This window comes from Aulonocara stuartgranti (assembly GCF_965226115.1).
Source record: "Aulonocara stuartgranti genome assembly, chromosome: 22".
In the NCBI taxonomy this organism is placed as follows: domain Eukaryota; kingdom Metazoa; phylum Chordata; class Actinopteri; order Cichliformes; family Cichlidae; genus Aulonocara; species Aulonocara stuartgranti.
Window position 1 is genome coordinate 26,001,011 of NC_138957.1, and position 20,504 is coordinate 26,021,514.

The following is a 20,504-nucleotide window of genomic DNA, read 5'->3' on the forward strand; positions in this document are numbered from 1 at the left end:
GCACCATGCGGGGCTCCGGCACAGCTATCCACTACTGTTTGATTGGATTTATGACTGCGGCAGTCCCTTCCCAATTTCTACAGATTGGCTCGGAGCTAATCTTTCTCACCAGGCTCCTACTGAGGATAAAGGAGGATGTGGGAGGAGACCAGTCTTAAATTGGAACAAATTTGTGATGGCTGCCACCACGTACATTTTCTGCATTGAGGAGTACAGTCAGCGAGAGGCATTTTGAACGATCTGTTCAAAGTGACTCTCGTGTGCAGTTGTGCCCTTAAATCAAAGCCGGTGACGGGTTTTCTTTGACATTTTCCTTTTGCCGTTCCTTCATTGAGTCATTACACCATCTGGCTATTTTTTTTCCTCCCCCTGCTCATTCCACCTTATTTAAATGTTTATTCATTTCCCCCCGAGGCTGAGACCCAGTCCGGTGCTGACCAGCCAATAGCTCCTCTCACCATGTTTGTCTGGGGCTGAGGGGTTGTTGATTTTGGCCCCAGCATGCATGCCATTTATCATCCTAGAGAATTCAGGTGGCTGCCTGACAGCCGCTCACTATTGGCTGCCTGAAACAGGAAGTGGAATCAATGACTCGGGCAGCGTGACCTCATCTCAGCCTAATTAGCAGCAGACCCGTTTAATGAACAGCTGGACCAACTGCACACGTCAGCGCTTTCGCCCCTTTTTCTTTCCACTTGTCGTTCGTTGCAGCTTTTTGCTTGCCCCTTCTCAGACTTTAATCTGCTTTCTTCCTTTTTAGATGCATTTTTCTTCCTCCTCCCCACATTTTCTACCACTTTCATCTTCTTTTCTCTGATATCTGCTAGATATTGGATCTCTGCTCATTTCCTTCTTTCTCTCGGGCCGGTCTGTTTGTCCTTGTTGGCTTTGTCTCTCTGTCTTTTTCTGCTTTTCCCATGTTGTTCTTTCCCTGTGGTTCCAAGTCTTGCTCTCCTCTTGTCATTTCCTGCAGTGAACAGCTATGCCATTTCATTTCCCTCTCCTCTTACACATTCACCCTGCTGTTTTTTTTTCCAGTCTTTTTTTACCCTTTTCTTTTTGTCTCACTGAGGCAACCTGGAGAACTTCATTAGGCCATTCTTCTCTGTCAGCCAGGAAACCACATCCATCTTTCTGTGGAAGAGGCAGGGGTTATGACTCACACTTTGACGTGCACGTGCTGCATAGCTACATGTACACACACACACACACACATACACACACACACAAAATACACTCTCCATCCATCTCTCCCAACCTACTCAGCACATTTCATTTTCCCCCCGCGGGCTGCCAAACTGAGCCCACCACCTTTAAAATGTGATATGTCGTTGGCTTCGGCCTCAAATTATCTAATGAAAAAACTTTCATCTTTTCCTGCTCAAAGTTGAAGGCGAGCTCATAGTTTGTCTGGTATAATATCCTGCACATGTCCTTGCTGTCTTTTCTCCCTCCAAGAGTCAGTTTACAGTTTGGCGCAGAGCTAAGCCTGGAAACTGACAGGAGTAAAGAAACTTTTTCCAGACTTTTATGTCTTTTTGTCATTCTTTATTTTCTTCTTTGTCTGCCTTTCTTTTTCCCGTGCCCATTTTCTGTTCTCACCTCTCTCTGGCTCTTTTCCCACGACTCTTGCCCTCTTCAGTGCTATCCTACTCTATTAGTCTCCTCTCTCTGTCTGTATTTTATTTTATTTTTTTATAACTTCCTTTGTGCTTGTCTTGATATTGTCTGGCTCCAACTCTACTCATACACTAGTCAGTCATTGCTTCCAGATGAATCAGGTTACTTAAATCAGCCGTCGACTGTCTGCAGGGCCTCTGCTCCAGCTGCACAACACGGGCCAAAATCTGTAGTCAGTCATAATTTACTGCTTTGCCAAGTCATTATTGGAGGAAGGTTTGCTATTCCACCATATGGGATATTTTTTTTATTAGCTAATGTTGCTTGGAGACTGTCCTACCTAATCTATGTTTGTGATCTTGTCTGGTATGGCAGTATTGTTTTGGAAAGGAAAACAATGTTTTTCTAGATGTTTTTTTGTAACAGGAACTTCTTGCTTCCAGTATTACAAACCATAGCAGAGTCGTCCACAGCCTTTATTAAAACCCATAAAATGTCATGCTATATAAAACTGTTGCTGTCTTTTGAGAATATGAAACTCAGGTTTGACTCCATTTTCACTGCGTGTGCTTTACAGTCTATTATTTTGTTGTTGACAAAATTCAATTTTGTGCAGTCGCTCTGCAAAGATAGCATAACATCAATCACACATTGTCAGTGCAGGTCTTTTATATCCTTGCTGTCTGTGTGTTATGAGGAACAGTGTGTTCTCAAGACATTCATAGATTACTTGATGTGTGACTGCAGCAAGCCTCCTGCTCCCCTACCCACACCGAGGTGCCCACTAGGGGGCAGTGTGACGCAAAGCAGCAGGCAGTGACCCTGTCGGCTCTCGGGAACGCTGCCTCGCCTGAAGGCTCTTGCACATCAGCCTCACTCTAGTGTCAAGCAGACAAGGTCAAGCACACAGAGTGTTTAAAAATGAATTAATCTCCCACTCGCTTTTCCCTCTCACTCTTTTCCTGTCCCTGTCTTTCCACGTTGAAGAGAGTGTTCGAGAACTTGCACACAATCCCCATTTTCACCACTTTGTGGGAACAATCGTGCGAGAAGGCATAGAGATATGTTGAATATAGCTTAGTTGAGATTTCCCATACACATGTAAATGTGGCCTATAACTGCGCTCAGTGGGCGTATAGGAAAGATGTGACTAGGCAGCACAGTGCTTTTAATTTATTTGGACCTTAGACGTTAGATTGGGGAAAAACATAGAAGTAGGAAAGAGAATAATTGCATCAGGAGGTGAATCTTTAAACAGATTTTATTGAAAAAACTACGATATGGATCTTACTGTGCGACTCCAAGCAGGGAAACACAATCCAGTTATCTGAATAAGTCAGCATTTTGGGAGCGATCCTCTTACGCTTGTCTTGCTTACAGTAAGTAATACAGCCACATTTTTTTGTTTGCTGTCCCTTCCAGCAACTGATACCCTTTGTGGAAGATGACGGCTCCAAACATGAAGACCGATCAGGTGGACAGAGCCGCTCTGCCAGTGAGGAAAGGAGAGAAATCCTGGAGGTCAACAAGGTATGGTGTTCTGGATGAACAGCACAACACTGACAGGCTTACAGGTTTGATTTCCAGCCTGTAACAACACGAGGAGAAGCTTATTAGAGAAAAAATGGGAAAGGTTTGAAAAGGCTCACAGTGATATCTCAGTCTCTTTTTATTTCAGCTATAAACATGGTGTTATTTCAGTGATGTTTCAGTATCATTGTACAGACAAGACATGATAATTAGGCATGCAATTTATTCCAGATGAATAATTTTACTCAACATCATTAACCCGAATTTTTAATTGCAGGTTTGCTCTTATTTGAATTGCAACCATCCAGGTTGTACAGAAGGTTTGTGCAAAAACAAAATTAAGAGGCCACACTTGATAAACTTTGTCTGATAATAGTGGTTGTGTGTTTAAAGGAGGTCATGATACCACTGGGAAATCCTATTAACCACAAATGCATTTTACAACATTTTCCTGGGGACTAGATTCATCCTCAGCTATCTTTTTTTTTTTTTAGTTTAATTTTTATCAAAACCTGAATCTCCTGGTCAGTCGGGGAACCTGAGGAGCAGTTTGAAGACCCAATATTTGAACCTAATGACATTTTTCCAACTGTGCAGGAGGAGCGTACGGTTAAAATGAAGGAGACTCATCTCATATGAGGTTTACTGTTGATCTTATTGAACCGAGCAGATATTATGTTGTGACTGATTCAAAATGAACTCAATTTGATATGTTGTGCAGCTGATTCTGTTTTAATGCGCACCACTCAAGCATCACCTCCACATTTAATCCAGCACAGTGTGGTATACAGATTTTATTGTAGTAATTATTATTGTTATTATTATTATTATTGGGTTTTTAAAAATTAATTTGAAGTTGTCTAACTTAATTCCTAATTCCTACGTTTTTGAAAAGGCTTTGTAGTCGTGTTGCACCTCGGGTGTCTGAGAGTCGTGTTCGATGTTTGTCTGTCTGCATAAAAGTGTTTAATATTAGTTTGAGTGCAGCACCTGGACTGGCTGACTGATTCTTACCATATTTAATGAAGAGGCGGATGTAATTCCAACCTCAGCCTTCCAAGGAAATACAGGGACTTTTGGGAGTATTTGTGGAACATTGGAGTGCTGATATAGACCTACAGGCATGTGATTCTTATATAATCATCATATTAATAATACGTTTGTTGTCTTTGTTGCCAGTGGCAGGGAAATTGAATAACACATGATGTCTTCCAGGGGGCATCCCTGAGTTTTGCTGACAATGTAGTTCTGTTTAATTGCATTTTCCATGTAATTTTTGCCAATCTGGGAGTTGATTATACAGTAACTTATTTAAATGAGACCTTGGCTGAGTTGCAACTTCCTGTGAACTCACCTGTATGTTAAAAGACATGCTACTGTGTGCCTTACCCATAGACTGTACCTCAAAGATGGATGTAAACACTGCGACTACACCCACTGGTTACTGGACTATCATTTTAAAACCTCGCTATGCTGATTAATTTAGTTTATTTGAGCCAGAAAGCACAGCAAACTGCACTATTTTTTTTGTAAAATCCATTAAAAATGCTCATACATCAAAGGCGGTGAAAACATCCAAATGAGTATATGAAATTAGCAAAGGTGAGATCTGAAAAGCAGCTGTCAGCTACAGCTTCCTGTTTGGCCTTATCAGCCATATGCCATAACTTTAAGCCTTATTCCTCAGATGGATGAGTTATAATAAAAATCTGCCCCCTGTACTGGTTTTATGGAGGAGGAAACTATCCATAGAGGCCAAAATGTTTTGGGCTTTTTTGTGCTAAGCTGTAAATATACTTTTTAATCCTGTACAGTTTGACATTTTAACATGGGAGTCTATGGGGCATTGACTGCTTTTCAAGGCAGCCTCAAGCAGCTGCACTGGGAGCTGCAGTTTTCTGTGCTTGCTGCTTCTTAAACCCCAGAGTTTGCTACTTGGCTGTGCCTCAGTCACTCTTTGCTGCTCCCCCACAGTGCAAAGCAGTGAGTAACACTAGCTAATGTTAGCTTAGCAATAGAGTTCACTAATGGCTACTTGTTCTCAGTGCATCACTGACTGCAACACAAACTCCAGAGACAATTTAATTTGTATTTTGCTACTGACAGCGTTAGCAAGGAAGCAAAGTAAGGTTGGACACTAGCTGCTATGTTGGGTGGGTAGAAGTTTGTCTGTGTTAGCAGGTATGTTAACATTTGGTAATGTAAGCCAAAAAAAGCCATTTTATGTGATCATCCTAGCCAAACGGTTTGTGACCAAAGTAACATAAACAGGTTGTTCGATCTGTGGAGGGATCTTGGCCTCTGCTCCAGCTTAGGGATTCATTAGCAAAGCTCTGCACATCCAGTCATAGTGGTGATATTTGGATTTGTTGTGTTTTGGTCTCAGTGTTCATCTACGGTCATGAACACTGACATTGCTAAGGTGTTTGCAACATATGAAAAATAATTAAAAATAATGGCGGTAATAAATCAAAAAGCAGCGAAAATGCTTATCAGCTTTTTAGACACCTCTGTAGTATATAAATACATTTTAGATCGCAGTAACAGACTGAGCTGAGCTGACCTTCAACTACAAAGAGCTGTGTGGGGAAAAAATAGTAGCTGGAGGTGTTTTAAATATTAACAAGAAGAAAGAAGAGATGACTTGATTTTTTTCCCCCATATCTTGTGTAAGGTGTTCACGTTTGGTTTCAATTGTCAGACATCAAACACACCTAAGAGCTTTTTTTAAATTTATTCACTGTCAGATAAGTTTTCGCTCAGCTGTGATAGAGCGGCTATTTTCTAGCGATCTGAAGTGCAGTGCAGCTTTTCTTCGGACTGACATGCCAGCGTCAGTCAGGACTGAAATGTTGAAGGTAGATTAGATCCCAAGTCACGACCTAAACAAACGAGTTGAGTATGAGAAGTCAGTTACATGGAAATGTGGGCCCTTATATGTTAATTAAACAAATTGCACAATAGGAAATGTTGTGGATGAAGCTTTGAGAGGGAAAAGGCTTTTTAGTGTCATCTTATTCTTAAAATAAAGACCCATCCTGATTGATTTAGTAAGGCCTGTGGTTTCTTTGGTAACAGCAATTGCACTGTCAAAAATGCCAAGAAGTATTACACTCATGTCACATTTTGCAGACAAATGTATAGATTGGTTTTGACCTTGTGGATAGATGCACTAAAATTTCTGTGACAGGTTCATAATGGTGTGTTTCAAATACATTTTTTTTCTGAAGCAATAGCAGGAAATGTTGGCTGTATTGGACCCACTTTATCAAAGATTTAAAGTGATGATACTTCATTCAGCGGGGGAAAATAGACCCCATCGCTATGAGTGAAATCTCTGTAGCTACTTCAGAAAATTTAGGCTAGTATAAAAACAGGGTGTGATTTTAGTCTTAAGGATTTGTAGCTCCATATTTTAATTGCACAAGCACAGCGAGATGTCAGAGTGGACTGTGTGGGCGTCTCCAGGTTCACTTGCTATTTTGGTGTATGTAGATCAGCATGTAAAAGAGGAGGATGAAGCTGGAGGCTGTGGTGGTTAATGAACTTCCAGTCAGTCACATCACTGATTTCATTGTGCTAAAGCAGCTGTACCAATCAGACTGCATGACAAGAGCAGATCAACAAGTGACAGCAGGCTTCTAGCAGTCTGAAAACCAGACGCAGATGGTTTGGCTTTTTGTCAGGCATGTTCAATAATGATAGTGATAAATAATACAAAATGTTGGCAAAGCTAAGAGCATTATAGCTTCACTTTTATTTTGTGTTGGGATAAAAGTCGCATATCTACACACAGTCATAATGAACGCGTGTCTTCCAGTTTTGAGTAGGGCTACTTTGCGACATCATGCTGTCATTTGCATACAATTAAAGGTACGGTAAGTACTGTTTTTGAGTTTATTTAAAAGAAAAAGAATGGTGAACTCATAAATGTGCCTTGATTAGTGTGTAATCATGCCTTCCAACAAATTAATGCATTGTCATAAACTTAAAGCGAAAAAATAAAGAGTGAATCCATTAAAAATTCTTGTGAAGGGGTTGCTGGTTTGTGGAAACCGCTATCTTGCCCCCTGTCGTGTTTTGTGTATGTGGCTAGAAACAGGCCAAATATGTAGTATGCCTTATATAAGTCCCATTTGTGACCTTTAAACTATATATAACCATTTAACATTAGAATAATCTCAATCTCTTCCTCCTCGCCTCAAACGTCATCTCCTGAACTCAAATCAGGATTTATTCCCGATATTGTTACAAATACTTATTGTCAGCTTTTTAGACATGTGACCCTCCCGTCTCAGCTGACAAAGAACTGGCTAAACAACTACAGACAAAAAACAACAAATAACTTCATCCTACTCAGAGTTTTTATTGGTGAAAACTATACGTAGAGGCCAAAACACTTTTGGTAACAGGTTCTAAACATGCTTGTTTCCCCTGTAAAGTTGGGCATGTTAACATGGTAGTCTAAGGGGATTGACTCCCTTTTGGAGCTAGCCTCTAGTGGCTGCATGAAGAACTGCAGCTTTTTAACACTTCCAAATAGTTTTCTTTTTCAGCTCCACGGGTCCAGGAAACATCACAAAATTTATACAGAAAGCGAGAGTCCGTCATTGCCAATTGAATCCGGTTTTTAAGACGTCAAACAGAAAGTGAGAGGAGATCTCACCAATTGGTTCATGAATTAATACCCAAATTGGTGTGTGGACAGTGTACCTCTTGCTTGGGTTTTGGTATGATTCTTTTCTTTCAAAGGTGGTAGAGGCTTGTCCGTTTCTTTCAGTGTAAACCTTTGTCAAATTTGCCTCCATGTCTCCTTTTTCAACTCTGACATGTTTTTTTTTCTCTCCCATGTCCCCTGGATCGTTTTAGGAAAACGTAACACAATTAATCATTGATTCAGTTAAATAAATAAATAAATAATGATGGATTGGATTTATATAGCGCTTTTCGGGGCCCTCAAAGCGCTTTACAATTCCACTATTCATTCACTCTCACATTCACACACTGGTGGAGGCAGCTACAGTTGTAGCCACAGCTGCCCTGGGGCAGACTGACAGAAGCGCCATCGGCCCCTCTGGGCATCACCAGTAGGCGGTAGGTGTAGTGTCTTGCCCAAGGACACAACGACCCAGACTGTCCGAGCCGGGGCTCGAACCGGCAACCTTCCGGTTACAAGACGAACTGCCAACTCTTGAGCCACGATCGCCCCGCAGCCACGATTGGAGCGATCGTGGCTGCGGGGCGGGGAGGATAGAATCAGTGCTTACAACCACAGATCAAGTTGCCGTGGCATCTGTGCCATGTTGAACTGCTTTGCGATCTTTGAATCTGGAGCTTCATTTTCAGTTCGAGTTTTGTCTGTAATGTTATGGCAGAAGCCGGTGTTTGGAATCTTTTTTCCTTTTCTTTTTTTAGAGCCTGGAATTTCAGGCACATTTTTTACTAAAATTCCAACAAAGCCTCACTTGAATGGACCTCCCACGTTTTTGCACTTCTTCTCCTTCCATGTGGTCTGTACTTACTACCAAAATACCACCTAGATCCATGAAGTGAAATTCAAGGTTAGGAAATTACCAAACAGTTGAATAACTACTTGTGCTGCAAAACAAAACAAAAGGGGTAGGGCGAGAAAAACGTCAGTATTATTAAGGTTGACGAGGGTAAATGGGTTGTTGGTTTGAAAGGAATAGGTGCTTTTACATGGCGTTTGTTTGAACTGGGCGATGCGATATGAAGTAGGTTCTCTAAACACTGACAAACCCTGCTCTGTGATGTTTTGACATTTGTCATAATAGATTATTTTGAGTCCTGGATTAGGTTTAATCTCTCCCTGGGAAGCAGGCCCATCATGACGACAGCAAAGCACTACATGCAAATATCCGCCCTGGGTCGATGAAACCTATACCAGGGAGTTAGAGTACGCAGGCAGCAGCCACACAGAATATCTCCCATATCTCAAGTGAGCATAGTGGTTATTAACAGTGGAGTATGGCATAGATTTAGGTAAAGCACACTGTGCGTTATTTAGGATGACTTTTTATTTCCCCTCGTCAGTAGGGGATTTGCTTTGTTTATATATACAGAGAGTGTGTGTGTGTGTACTGAGTGAGACAAAGAGCTCTTAGTTCTTTCTTCAGTGAGAAGAGATCGAGTTTGCTTTACTCGTGTTTCCAGTGTGTGTGTGTGTGTGCTGTCTTGACGCCCTGCTCTTCTCTGTTTCTTCTCTTTGTACGTGCATTGTACTGGCTCTGTACAGATTGAACATGCCACTCTGTCTGCGTTTGCTGCAATGATAATAGTCCAAGGTCAGAAGTGTCAGCAGAAGAGATGAGCAGAGCTCCCCTGGCTGCTTTTTAAATGTTAACACTACAGTGAAACATTGCAGCGAGCCTTCTACTCGACTGCACTCAGTCTCTTCACCTTTGCACACAACGCTGCCACACCCACAAAAAGAACATTAGAAGCCTGCCGGAGCAAGTGCTTAATCCAATCCTTACAATTCTGGAGTAATGCAAAAAAGGAAGGGGAAAAAAGTATCAGATCTGTGTGTTTCTCTCACATTAAACACAAGAGCTGAAAGTGAATAAAGTTTAGACACCTTTGTATCGAAGTGATAGCCTTATTTGTGACGTGACCTTCCTCTTATGCAAAACATTAGCATGCAAATTGATTTCTGTCAAGTGATCCGAGTATATACAGATTGGGAAGACAAGCTGTCCTAATGCGCTCTGGGAAAGCTTTTTTCACATTCTGCAATCCTCAACACTAGCAAGACGTTATTATGGAATATAAATTAAAAACGCTCTTTACACTGTACAAAAGATATGTTATTTCATACTTATTTTTTTAGTTTAGGGCTTGTTGTTGACTTAATAAGTGGGCTTATTTAAAGCATAATTGAGATTTTAATTCATCGTTCCTTTGCAGGCGCCTCCTGTTGTTTTCATGTGGACAAGTAAAACTTTTGTTTACATAAAGCGCTTCTTACCAAACTCTTATGAGTAACCTTCAATCATAACAAACTTGCTGTGTGTGTGTGTGTGTTTGCTTTGTGAAATATTTGAAAACCTGATTTCCATAGAAGCTTGAAACCTGTATTGTTTACAAGTCTAATAGTCTTCCCTTTTCTTGCATGTGTTGGTGCATTGCTGCATATCTCTGAGCTTTACCGTCCCCTGTGGATCAACTAAAAATGCGAAACCACTGGCAAGAATGTATATCACGTCATCGGCAAGCAAAGTAGACACCCACATGGCATTAGTAGTTGTTAGAAATAATACCTTTTATGCTTTGACTTTCCTACTTCAGAAGCTGAAAAACACCCAACAACTGAATATATTTAAATAATGAGTTATAAACCATAGACCATGTGTGCTTTGGATGCTCTGTGGCATGCAGGGTTTATGTCAGTGTATTACAAGCTGTCCAATACAGCTCCACCCTTCTGTCAGCGGACAAAGGACAAAAGCAACAGGTCTTATAGAGCAACAAATCCAAATTTCAAGTGTTTGGTTCAAATTGTCAAGATATTCCAAAATGGTCAGGAGAGAGGTTTAACAGTGGGTGTCTACAGCCATCTGTCAAACATGGTGGAGGCTCTGTCGTGGTTTGGGGGATCTTGACAGCATTGATGGAATTATGAACACAGACAGCAACAGCTTCGTTTTTCCCAGATACATTGCTAATACAGTAAAAGCATAGCTGGATAAAAACACAGACACCACCAGTCGTGGATTGACCTCCCTGGAGCTTGAATCTCAACATTAATGAAGCAGTGTGAGATCATCTTGACAGAACAGAATAAAAGGCAGCAAACATCCAAATAGGAGCTTTGGGTGTCCTTCAAGAAACCTGGAGCACTATTCCTAAAGAATACTTAAAAAAATTACAAGAAATCTTGCCTATGAGATTCTTAGGGAAGAATAAGGGTAGTCATACCAAATATTGACTTTAAAGCTTGTGAGGGTTCTGTAGACTCTGTTTTTTGCCTTTTCTGCTTTATTTTCATGTAAATTTGTACATATTTTTGAACATTTCCACTCCTGCTTCCCATTTCCTATCAAAATATAAAGAAATGAGAGGTGGCTCGAGGCTTTTGCACAGTACAGTACTTGTGTTTGCTCTCATGTTATTTTTTTTCTGTCTGTACTGAGATGTATAACAGTTGTTTGCTTGTGATCCTTTCTGTTTTTTATTGTAATTTTTTTAGTTCTATTATTGAAGAAGTTTTCTACCACGATGAAGTTTTTTAAACTTGAACTTTTCAGACATTTCCAATCTGGCTCTTGGATTTCTGGTGTATGCCTCATGTGTTTGGAAAAAATCGTGTTTAGCTGTGATTCTGCCCAGGGTGCCCAGCTGTGCGTTAAGGCAGCAGTAAGGACACCAAGCTTTGGGGAGTTAGAGCAGTTAGCCTGATCAGCAGAGTAGAGACGCAGCAGGACAGGGGGAAGCAGATGTTTGCAGCCTGGCTACATCTGCTGCACTCACTCCAGCCAGATAGGATAGTTCTGGATGAGAGGGGGAGGAGGAGGGTGCGATATCAGCAAGCAGAGAGAGATAAAAGAAAAACAGAGAGAGAGAAGAGATGGGAGAGAGAGGGCTAAATGGCAGGCAGCGAGATATTATGAAAAGGATGAAGAAGTGAAAGATGAAAGATTTGTGATAAAGAAATAAAAGAAAAGTCTGGGAGCAAAGCTTTCTCTGGAGGAAAAGAAGAGAATGAAATGGACCGCTCAGGTGGGAAAGGTGTTTGAAGATGGATCACCAGACAGATAGCCATTTTGTCATGTTGAGGATAGATGTGTGAAGCAGAGGGAGACAGAGGAAGACAACCGAGAGGGGGGAGGGACATAAAACAAAGCAAACATGTAGCAAAGTGCAAGAAATAAAAGCATTCCTGCGTTGCATTTGTGATGGATCAAATGGTATACAACAGTAGCAACGAATCAGGGACTCCTTGATGTACAGAAAGGTAGAAACAGGTAAAAGATGGATAAAAGGATGGATTGATAGATGTGTAGACAGCTGTGAATTGTCAGAGCTAAGCCGCTCCCATTCAGATAGTGTCTTCAAAAGGAATAACAGAAAACTGATGAAACTAAGCTGCAGCGTTGAAAAAAGGAGGCCTTCTTGTAGCAGGATGCCGACACAGGGGGAAGATTGATGCATAAGTGAAAAGATAAGTCCAAGCTTGCTGCAGACTCTCTGACTGATATGTCACAGTGGTTTAGCTTCATAGTCCCCCACAGAAATGCCAAAAGAAGATTTTTTTTTCTTTGTAGAAAAGATGGCATCTATCAAACTTTAAATTCCCTCACTGCTGTAAATAATGAACAATGGCGTAATGTATTGTCATGGGATGATAGGATGGCGGCCTAACAGAGTTCTGAATCCATGGATGGGTTTTTTTGCATGCTCTGCTCTCAGTGAGCTAATCTCAGAGCAGAAACTATAATGGTTACCGCTCAACAAAAGGGAGTGATCTGAGGGAGGCCGTTGAAGTGCGTTTTGTTTTATACAAAAGGAAAGAATGGAAAGTAAGGACACACAATCATGGTTAAAAGAAAGTAAAATCTGAGGTGTTGCATAAGTTCCTGAAATTAGGTAAATACAACCTGAGATGAGCCATTCTAGTATTACTCCACATCATCATTCATTAAACAAAAAGAACCACGTTTAGCAGCAATGACTTGAAAAAAATCATTTTCTAGATAATTTTCTCAGTGGGTTCGCTCTCTTTCCCATCGTTGCACTAATTCATTGAAGTTTTTGAGAATTTGCACATATGCACAGCTCATTTGAGGTCCAGCCACAGCATTTCAGTTGTTGCTGTTTTGCTTGGGATCACTGTTCTGTTTCGTGACCCTATTTCAGCCAGACTTTAGCTGACGAACAGATGACCTCAGATTTGATTCTAGAATACTTTGTTATTCAGAGGGGTTAATAGTGGACTCAATGATTGCAAGATGTCCAAGTCCTATGGCTGCAAAACAAGCTCAAATCATCACCGCTCCACCACCATGCTCGACAGTTGGTATGAGGAGTATATGCTGTGCATTACATAGCTTTGCTCTCGTCTGTGCAAGGGGCATTATTCCATAGGTCTTGTGGTTTGTTCAGATGCAGTTTTGCAAGAGGCTTCCTCCAAACAAGCAAGCAAGTTTTCAGTCTTTTTTAAAAAAAAATTGTTCTTGCATGAATTTTAACATCTTACATGCTAAATGAGGGCTGTAGCCTGAGATGTCTGACCTTGGCATGAATTTGCTGGAATGTTCTGGAAGACTAGCAACTCTTGCAAATCTTGTCCCTAAATGTGTTTGGCCAAATAACCCTTATCAGATTGATAGGCAGCAGCAATTACTTTTTAAGATCATTGCTGATGTCTTTCCTCCTATTAACACACACCTGAATGCACCAGACCAACAAACTGACAAAACGTGAACTTTTATAGAGGTGCTCATTCTGGCTGATGATCAATTAATCAAATGTGTTTGAACAGCAGCGGCTGGCAACTACTTTCCATCTAAATTGAGCAATAAAAGTGTACTTAATTTTTCACACACTCCTTCTGCATTTTGGGGTTAGTTTTTGTTAAATAAATGATGACACGGTATAATATGTTATGTGCTGTTGCTCACTGAAAGTTGTGTTTACCTCATTTTAATGAAAAGAAATGTAAAACCTTAGAATTTCAAGAGTGTTTACTTTCTTGTTGCCTTTTTAGCCATATAGTTGACTATCCAGATGTTTGTTCACTAGGTAGATATTCAGTTTTTTAATTTGGAGTTTGGATTTTTTGCTAAAATTCGTTTGTGTTTTTTCTTTAATATGTAAGTTTATTTTTCCAGCCAACGTCCCTCTCCCTCACAGCAGCGATCATCACGCTTCATTTCACCAAAATTGCTAAGGTAGTAATTTTGTTACTAAATTTAGCCATTTTCCAAGCCCTCTTGGCAGGTTCGGGTTGAGATTACTTTGTTTGTACCCGTAGGTAGATCTGGTCTGCAGTCGATGAGTCACCCATCCTCTCATGCACATTTCCAAAACACACACAAATAACAGACAACAACATAATGAAGAGATAAATCATGCGTCATGTTCATCTGGGTGATTGCTGCTAGAACAAGCTGTTTTTACACAGTGTTGCTGCGCTTTCAAGGGACACGAGCCTTCGTCCATAAGGAAGACACTGAAACTCGCTGTGGAAAGGGTGCCAACGAATTGGTGCAAGTGTGATTTAGGAACACTGGGTTCAGCTCTGGCTCCCCAACTATGTAAGAATCTGACTTTTTGTTCTTTACAGAAACCATAAATATTCAAACAATGACATTAAGGATTGGGATAAAGCAGACTCAATCAAACATGATATAATAAAATCATCATGATTTTGTTAATGTGAAAATAAGAAAGCTTCATCATACAGAAGAGTCATTCAGTTTTAATTAGTAATTGTTCCAAGATGTTTTTATGACTGAGCATGTCACACCTTCTTGAATGTGACCCTTTGTGTATGAGTGCATGTGATCATATCGTTTGTCTTAAATCCCTTTCATTGAAGATGGGGTTCATCGCTCTATATCATAGGTGTCAAACTCTGGCCCGCGGGCCAAATTTGGCCCGCAGCCTAATTACATTTGGCCCGCAAAGCCATACCAAATTATTATTAGAGCTGGCCTACTGGTATTATACAGCTAATATATATATTGTTTAGTATTAAGCTTTGCTTGTTCCATATTCAGTTTTTCAGCAAAACTTGTTTGAGTCCATAAGAAGAGATTCATTCTTAAATCTGGAGGAAGATTTTTTTCCAATAAATATTAATGTTAGCCCGCGACCTTGTTCCAGTTTTGAATTTTGGCCCACTGTGAATTTGAGTTTGACACCCCTGCTCTATATAATAAAATCATCAAGGACTGGTCTCATTGTCATAGAGCTGAGTAATAATAATAATAATAATAATAATAATAATAATAATAATAATAACAGGCCATTTGGAAATCCTTCAGAGTTTTGGGATGGCTTTAATTAGGAACAGTGACAAAAACTGCATATTTCCGTACATTAAGTACATGCTGTGGCTGTAACCACAGAGTTTTTTCAGTTAAAAAAAAAAAAGTTATACCAAAAATCCTACTGTTTCATCCTGACACCAGCAGTTTCTCTTTCACCAGCATTCAGTGGATAAACGAAATAACTGAAATCACAGCATTGGCATCATCTGTCATTTGTGCATGGAGATTCTGTTGCAGTTAAAAAACTTGACATGAGTAGATATTGACCCCCCCCCCCGCCACTACTACCACCACCACTACAACCACCACCCCCTGCTAAACAAGCAAGACTTTGATTATTCACTGCTGAATATTAGTATAGCCCCCCCCCCCCCCCCCCACCACCACACCCCCAAAATAAATAAAATAAAAAATGGGACAACCCTAAATCATACCAAACTAATCCTTGTCAGCTCAGAAATGGAAATCCAGATAAAACATATTGGCATATCTACTGTGGTGTAAGCCACATGAGGGATGTGGTGAAGCCTGACATTGGTTATTTTAGGTTATTGGATCTGAAATTGGTTAGAGGTGTCATTTTTAGTAAACCAATCAAGTGAAGCTGAGAGACATATTAGTTTATGCAAACATGTCTTTTAGGATTAACATCCCCTTAATAGAACAACCCACCAGGACAGTGTTAAAACTGGTGATATGCAGAGGTTCCATCATCATTGAGATATGATAGCTGTTGGGCGTTGGTGCATTGTGTAATCTCAGTCTCTCACTGAACGTGCTTCTGTGCCTGGCCAGCACACCATGGAGTGGGTGGGTGGTATTGTCCAGCATTGTCCTTATCTTGGACAACATCCGCCTCTCCGACACCATCTTAAGGGAGTCCAGCTCCGTCCCCACAACATTACTAGCCTTGTGGATAAGTTTATTGAGTCTGTTAGCAACCTGCTGCTCCAGCATGCAACATCATAGAGGATGGCACTGGCCACAAAAGACTCATAGAAAATCCCGAGCATTGTCTGAAAGATGTTAAAAGACCTCCGCCGCCTCAGAAAATAGAGACGACTCTTGGCCCTTCGTGTAGAGTGCAGCAGTGTTTTTTTTAACCGAGTTCAGTTTTTTATCTATGTGTACTCGGATATATTTATAGTCCTCCACAATGTCCACACAGACTCTCTGGATTGAACCAGAGGTCACAGGTTTTCTGTTTCCCCTAAAGTCCTCATTCAATTCTTTGTAGCATGCAACATTATAAGCGCTTTGTTTCCATTGTGATTGATTTCTATTTTGTTTTTAAAATTTTATTTCTGTCTCTCTAGACCTTTATTTGACAGAACTGTGTAGAGCACAAAGGGTGGATGAGGGTGAATGCAGCTATGGTGGTTTTAAAATCTGGGCTTCATGGGGTATATACTGTACTGCCTGGGAGCTACTTGGCTGCCCCATCATCCGTCCCTTTTCTTAACCACTTCTCCAGCTTAGGGTCACGGGAACCTGAGCTGTCTGAGGGTGTGAGGCAGGTTACACCTGGGATATGTTGCCAGTTCGTCACAGGTGAACTGATGTGAAAAGGCAAATAAAAATAGGTAGAAACCATAGCCTATGGTAAATGGTAAATTTTTGCCTTTACCATCTTAGCTTTTTGAAAACGCACATCACAAGAGAGGCGTGGGTGTGACTGAAACTAAGCGAGACTGCTGGGACCCTCCTTATGGACATCAGAGGTGACCCTAATGTACAAAACGACCATCATTTTACATTAAATAAAGATTGAGATCATTAACTCATCAGCTCCTGGTTATTTAGAGGAGGTGCCCCCTGTTGGCCATTAGATAGAATGCAAGTTTAATGTACTTGTGCATTAGCTTCACATTTAAGACACAGAAATCATATCCATTATTCATATACAATATGTGATTGAAACACACATATTAACAATACCTGTAGATGCCTTTAAAAGAACTGCATTTTGAGTTAGTAATCTTGACCCTTGTGGGTTAGCTGTCACTTTCCATTTGGCCTCAGACTTCTATCCTACCCTCTGTTCAGCTGGGCCTAAAGCCCACCCTTAAAGCTTGTGGCGTGAACAGGTAGTAAACATAAAGATCAGAGTAGGATGCAGTGGAAGCAGAAGGGGGATGGGCAGAGGAGAAGCAGATAAATGACTCCTTCATGGTAATGTCTGGCTGCTTTATGGGGCGTCCTGGCTGTGAGTGATAGCCTTGCTCTCGTTATCTGTCGATTGGGGTAATTGCTGTTTGTCGGAGTCTGGCTGACGGATGGTGATGCAATCTGCCCAGAGCTGGAATGGGTGGAGGGGGGAGGTTACGCTCTCATCACTCTCCACAAGTGTTTTTATTAGGAAGCACATTGTGTGACACTATGTGTTTTAACTTAAGTGTCTTTGAGTGTGTACATTCCCTTCTATACATGTGTGCGAATATGAATTTGTGCCTTTTTGCCTTATGTTGAAGTATACAACCTATTTATTATCTTTTAATGCTCACTCCCATGCATGCAAGTGTAAGTGAGCTGCAGTCTTTGCATATGTTTGTGAGAAGAAGCAAAGTTTATCTGAGCGTGTGCAGAAGTCAACAGTGTTTGCATAAATGTTTTAGATGCAATCGTCATAATTCATTGAAGCCTAATGGGTTGCGATTGCTCAATCTCTGTGCTGCAGACCCCTGGTAGCAAGGAATGTGATTGTGCATATCAATTCAGGGTCCCCAGTCAGCCACATGTTTCTGCTCCAGTAAAAAAATAAAAAATAAAAACAGGACTGAATTATCTCGTCCCCAAGTGACCATAAATTGCAGCCATTCATTACTGGTCACACGCCAATTAATGGAGGAAAACTAGGAATATGAGAAATAAAGTAGCCAGCAGATCATTTCTCAGAGTGCTGATTCAAATACAGCTTTGTGATTTGAGTAGCTTTCACTTTTGCCAGCTTTCTGTAGCGAGGGGTGTCCAAGTCTGAGGGAATCAGCCTCCTTTCTGCCCGCCTGACTGACTGATTGGCTAACCGATTGACGGACCGGCCGGCTGTCTGGCTGAGTGACGGTGCATTTTGCAGAATGGAGTAAGAATGATTCATTGCGGCTCTCTGGACTACTTGATAATCATTCCATCTGGGGCATGGGACAGGCTCTCTTGTCGTTGGCACATCACTCATCCTTACTTCTCTTCATACAACCCTTCCTTGCGCCATCTCTCCATCCTTCTATCCATCCCAAGGGCCTTGGAGATGACCCTCCACCTTAGAGAGGGACTGTAATGCCAGACCCTTGTGACATGGCAGAACCCAATGCTTTCTCTACTCCATCCCCCCACCCCCTGCCCCCCGCCCCACTCCACTGCTGCAGCCTGCCACTGCCACTCGCCTTGCGTTTGATTTAATACCAGCCTAAGTGTGAATAAATTCCTGTCACAGCCCATTAAGGAGGCCTTGGAGAGATCTGGCCTGTTATTAATTCTCCACAGCTCCTCTCTTCCTCTCCCCTCTTTTAGTTACTATCTCTCCCACTCTGCTGCTGCTGCCTCCCATGCCCCCTCACCCTCTTCCTCCTCCTCCTTCGCTCCCTCCCTCATTGCACACTGTTTTGCTTTTTTAATACCCCGTTAATTACCGTGTCTGTCCTCTTTATTCAAATAAGAAAAGGAGAAATTAAAAGCAAAGGGATGTTTGTAATTTCAAATAGAACAGGCATCCACTGTCTGGCTTTGCTCTTCTCTCCTCTCTGGACCTGTCTGAGCTTGCTGCCGGCTCGGTGTATATAATGAATTCTAGTGTTACTGGTGCTTAGTTTTATCTAAGAGCAGGCGCGTATTCTGCCGAGGCCTGATGATAAACAAACGCAACCACCTCACTGTAATAAGACCAGGAGAGAGGGATACTGCTTGACTGGCAGATGTTCTCGCTGTGTTTTTCTTTTTTAATTTCTTTTGCTTTGCTCCGATTCCCCGTCTCTGTCCTTTTTTTGTCTACCTTTCCACTCACGCAGACATTACTCCCCCTGCTGTGCTCCACTTTCTCCCCCTCCTTTTCATACCTATTTCTCTCTCTCTTTTCTATCCCTCTATCCCTGTGTCCCTCTATTCCCATGCTCTCCAGCTATGTTCAGGCTCCAGAATTAGTACGCTGTGCACAGTGGGTGTCCGTACCTCTGTCTTATTAGCAGCCTCATATGTGGCCCATTACTAGCTCTTTGTATGCCGAGGGCTTTTTAATTGTTTTGCTGGGGTCAGAGGGGCATTGTAGCCGCAAAGCTCTTGCAGGGGTGGTATCAGAGCGTTTATTTGGGGAGGGTATTTTGCAGCATTTTGTTGCGTTTTGTTTCAAATGTAACCCCAATTATTTCTGTTTTGTGTTGCACTGTTTAAGGGCTATGTAAGCAATTAGAGAAGCAGAGTTTTGCTGCTATTGTTTGACTGCTGTTTACTCAGACGAGCAGCCATGAGAGTTGGAAAACCTTGTTCAGCTTGTATTGTGCACATAATTTGCACAGGTTACTTGTTTAACTAAAAAAACCACATTAAGCCTTTATATTTTTTTGTATGCTTTTGAAGCTAATTTTAGCATAAACTGGAAAATGTAGGATGCGCGTCAGAGGTTAATTTGTGTGAAAGAGGTTTCAGTAAAGATGAAGCTGGTCAGTAAAGAGAGATGTCTTTAATTTAGTAAGAAGGAGACTAGTGCTGGGGCACTTTCAGGTCACCAGGGTTTCACTAAGAGTCTGAGTAAAAGTTTCAACTTATTTATAATGTAAGAAAAACAAATCCATTCTTTTAATGTAGATTTCTGTAGAATTGTTGATTGTTGCAGACAGCATTTATGTAAAAAAAAATGCATGTCTCTTAAAAGACTGAGGGTTTTTTTGTCAAGGAAGTTATTTGTATGGTGGTGTGCTCCTAGGTTTTCTCAGTGTAGATTATAAATAATAGCAAGGTACAAGAGAAGGTTGAGGATATACAGATGTTTGAGGACAGAGGTTAGGATCCTGATGGCCAGAGGAAAGAAACTTTTTCTTAGCTTCTCGTTTGCATCAAAAATAATAGCAAAAAACAGGACAGCACAAGTTTAAAATAGATTCTTTAATAAAGATTACATCCAGTTTATGCCATATATGCTTTCAATCAATGTTCCAAGTACATGTGGGAGGAGGTCAAGTTATTCTAGCAAGCTTCTAGGCTCCATAATATATCAGAATCCAGCCTACAGTGCATCATGTCTATCTTCTCTATTCATCATATTTCATATTAGTGGAGACTGCATGAAACATAATGGCTGAAACGTGGTGTTTATTAATGAGGTGGTAGGAGTAGTAGATGTGGTGTAGTAAA

General features: G+C 41.1%; 1 protein-coding gene across 2 annotated transcripts in view; it reads left to right on the forward strand.

Moving 5' to 3' along the window:
- Positions 1-20,504, forward strand: part of med30 (mediator complex subunit 30) — a 44,391-nt gene that overhangs the window by 5,464 nt on the left and 18,423 nt on the right. For both annotated transcript variants that reach the window (XM_082521727.1, XM_082521728.1), the window contains exon 4: positions 3,043-3,150. In XM_082521727.1, coding sequence (XP_082377853.1) covers positions 3,043-3,150 — 108 coding nt within the window. The remainder of the gene's footprint in view (positions 1-3,042; positions 3,151-20,504) is intronic.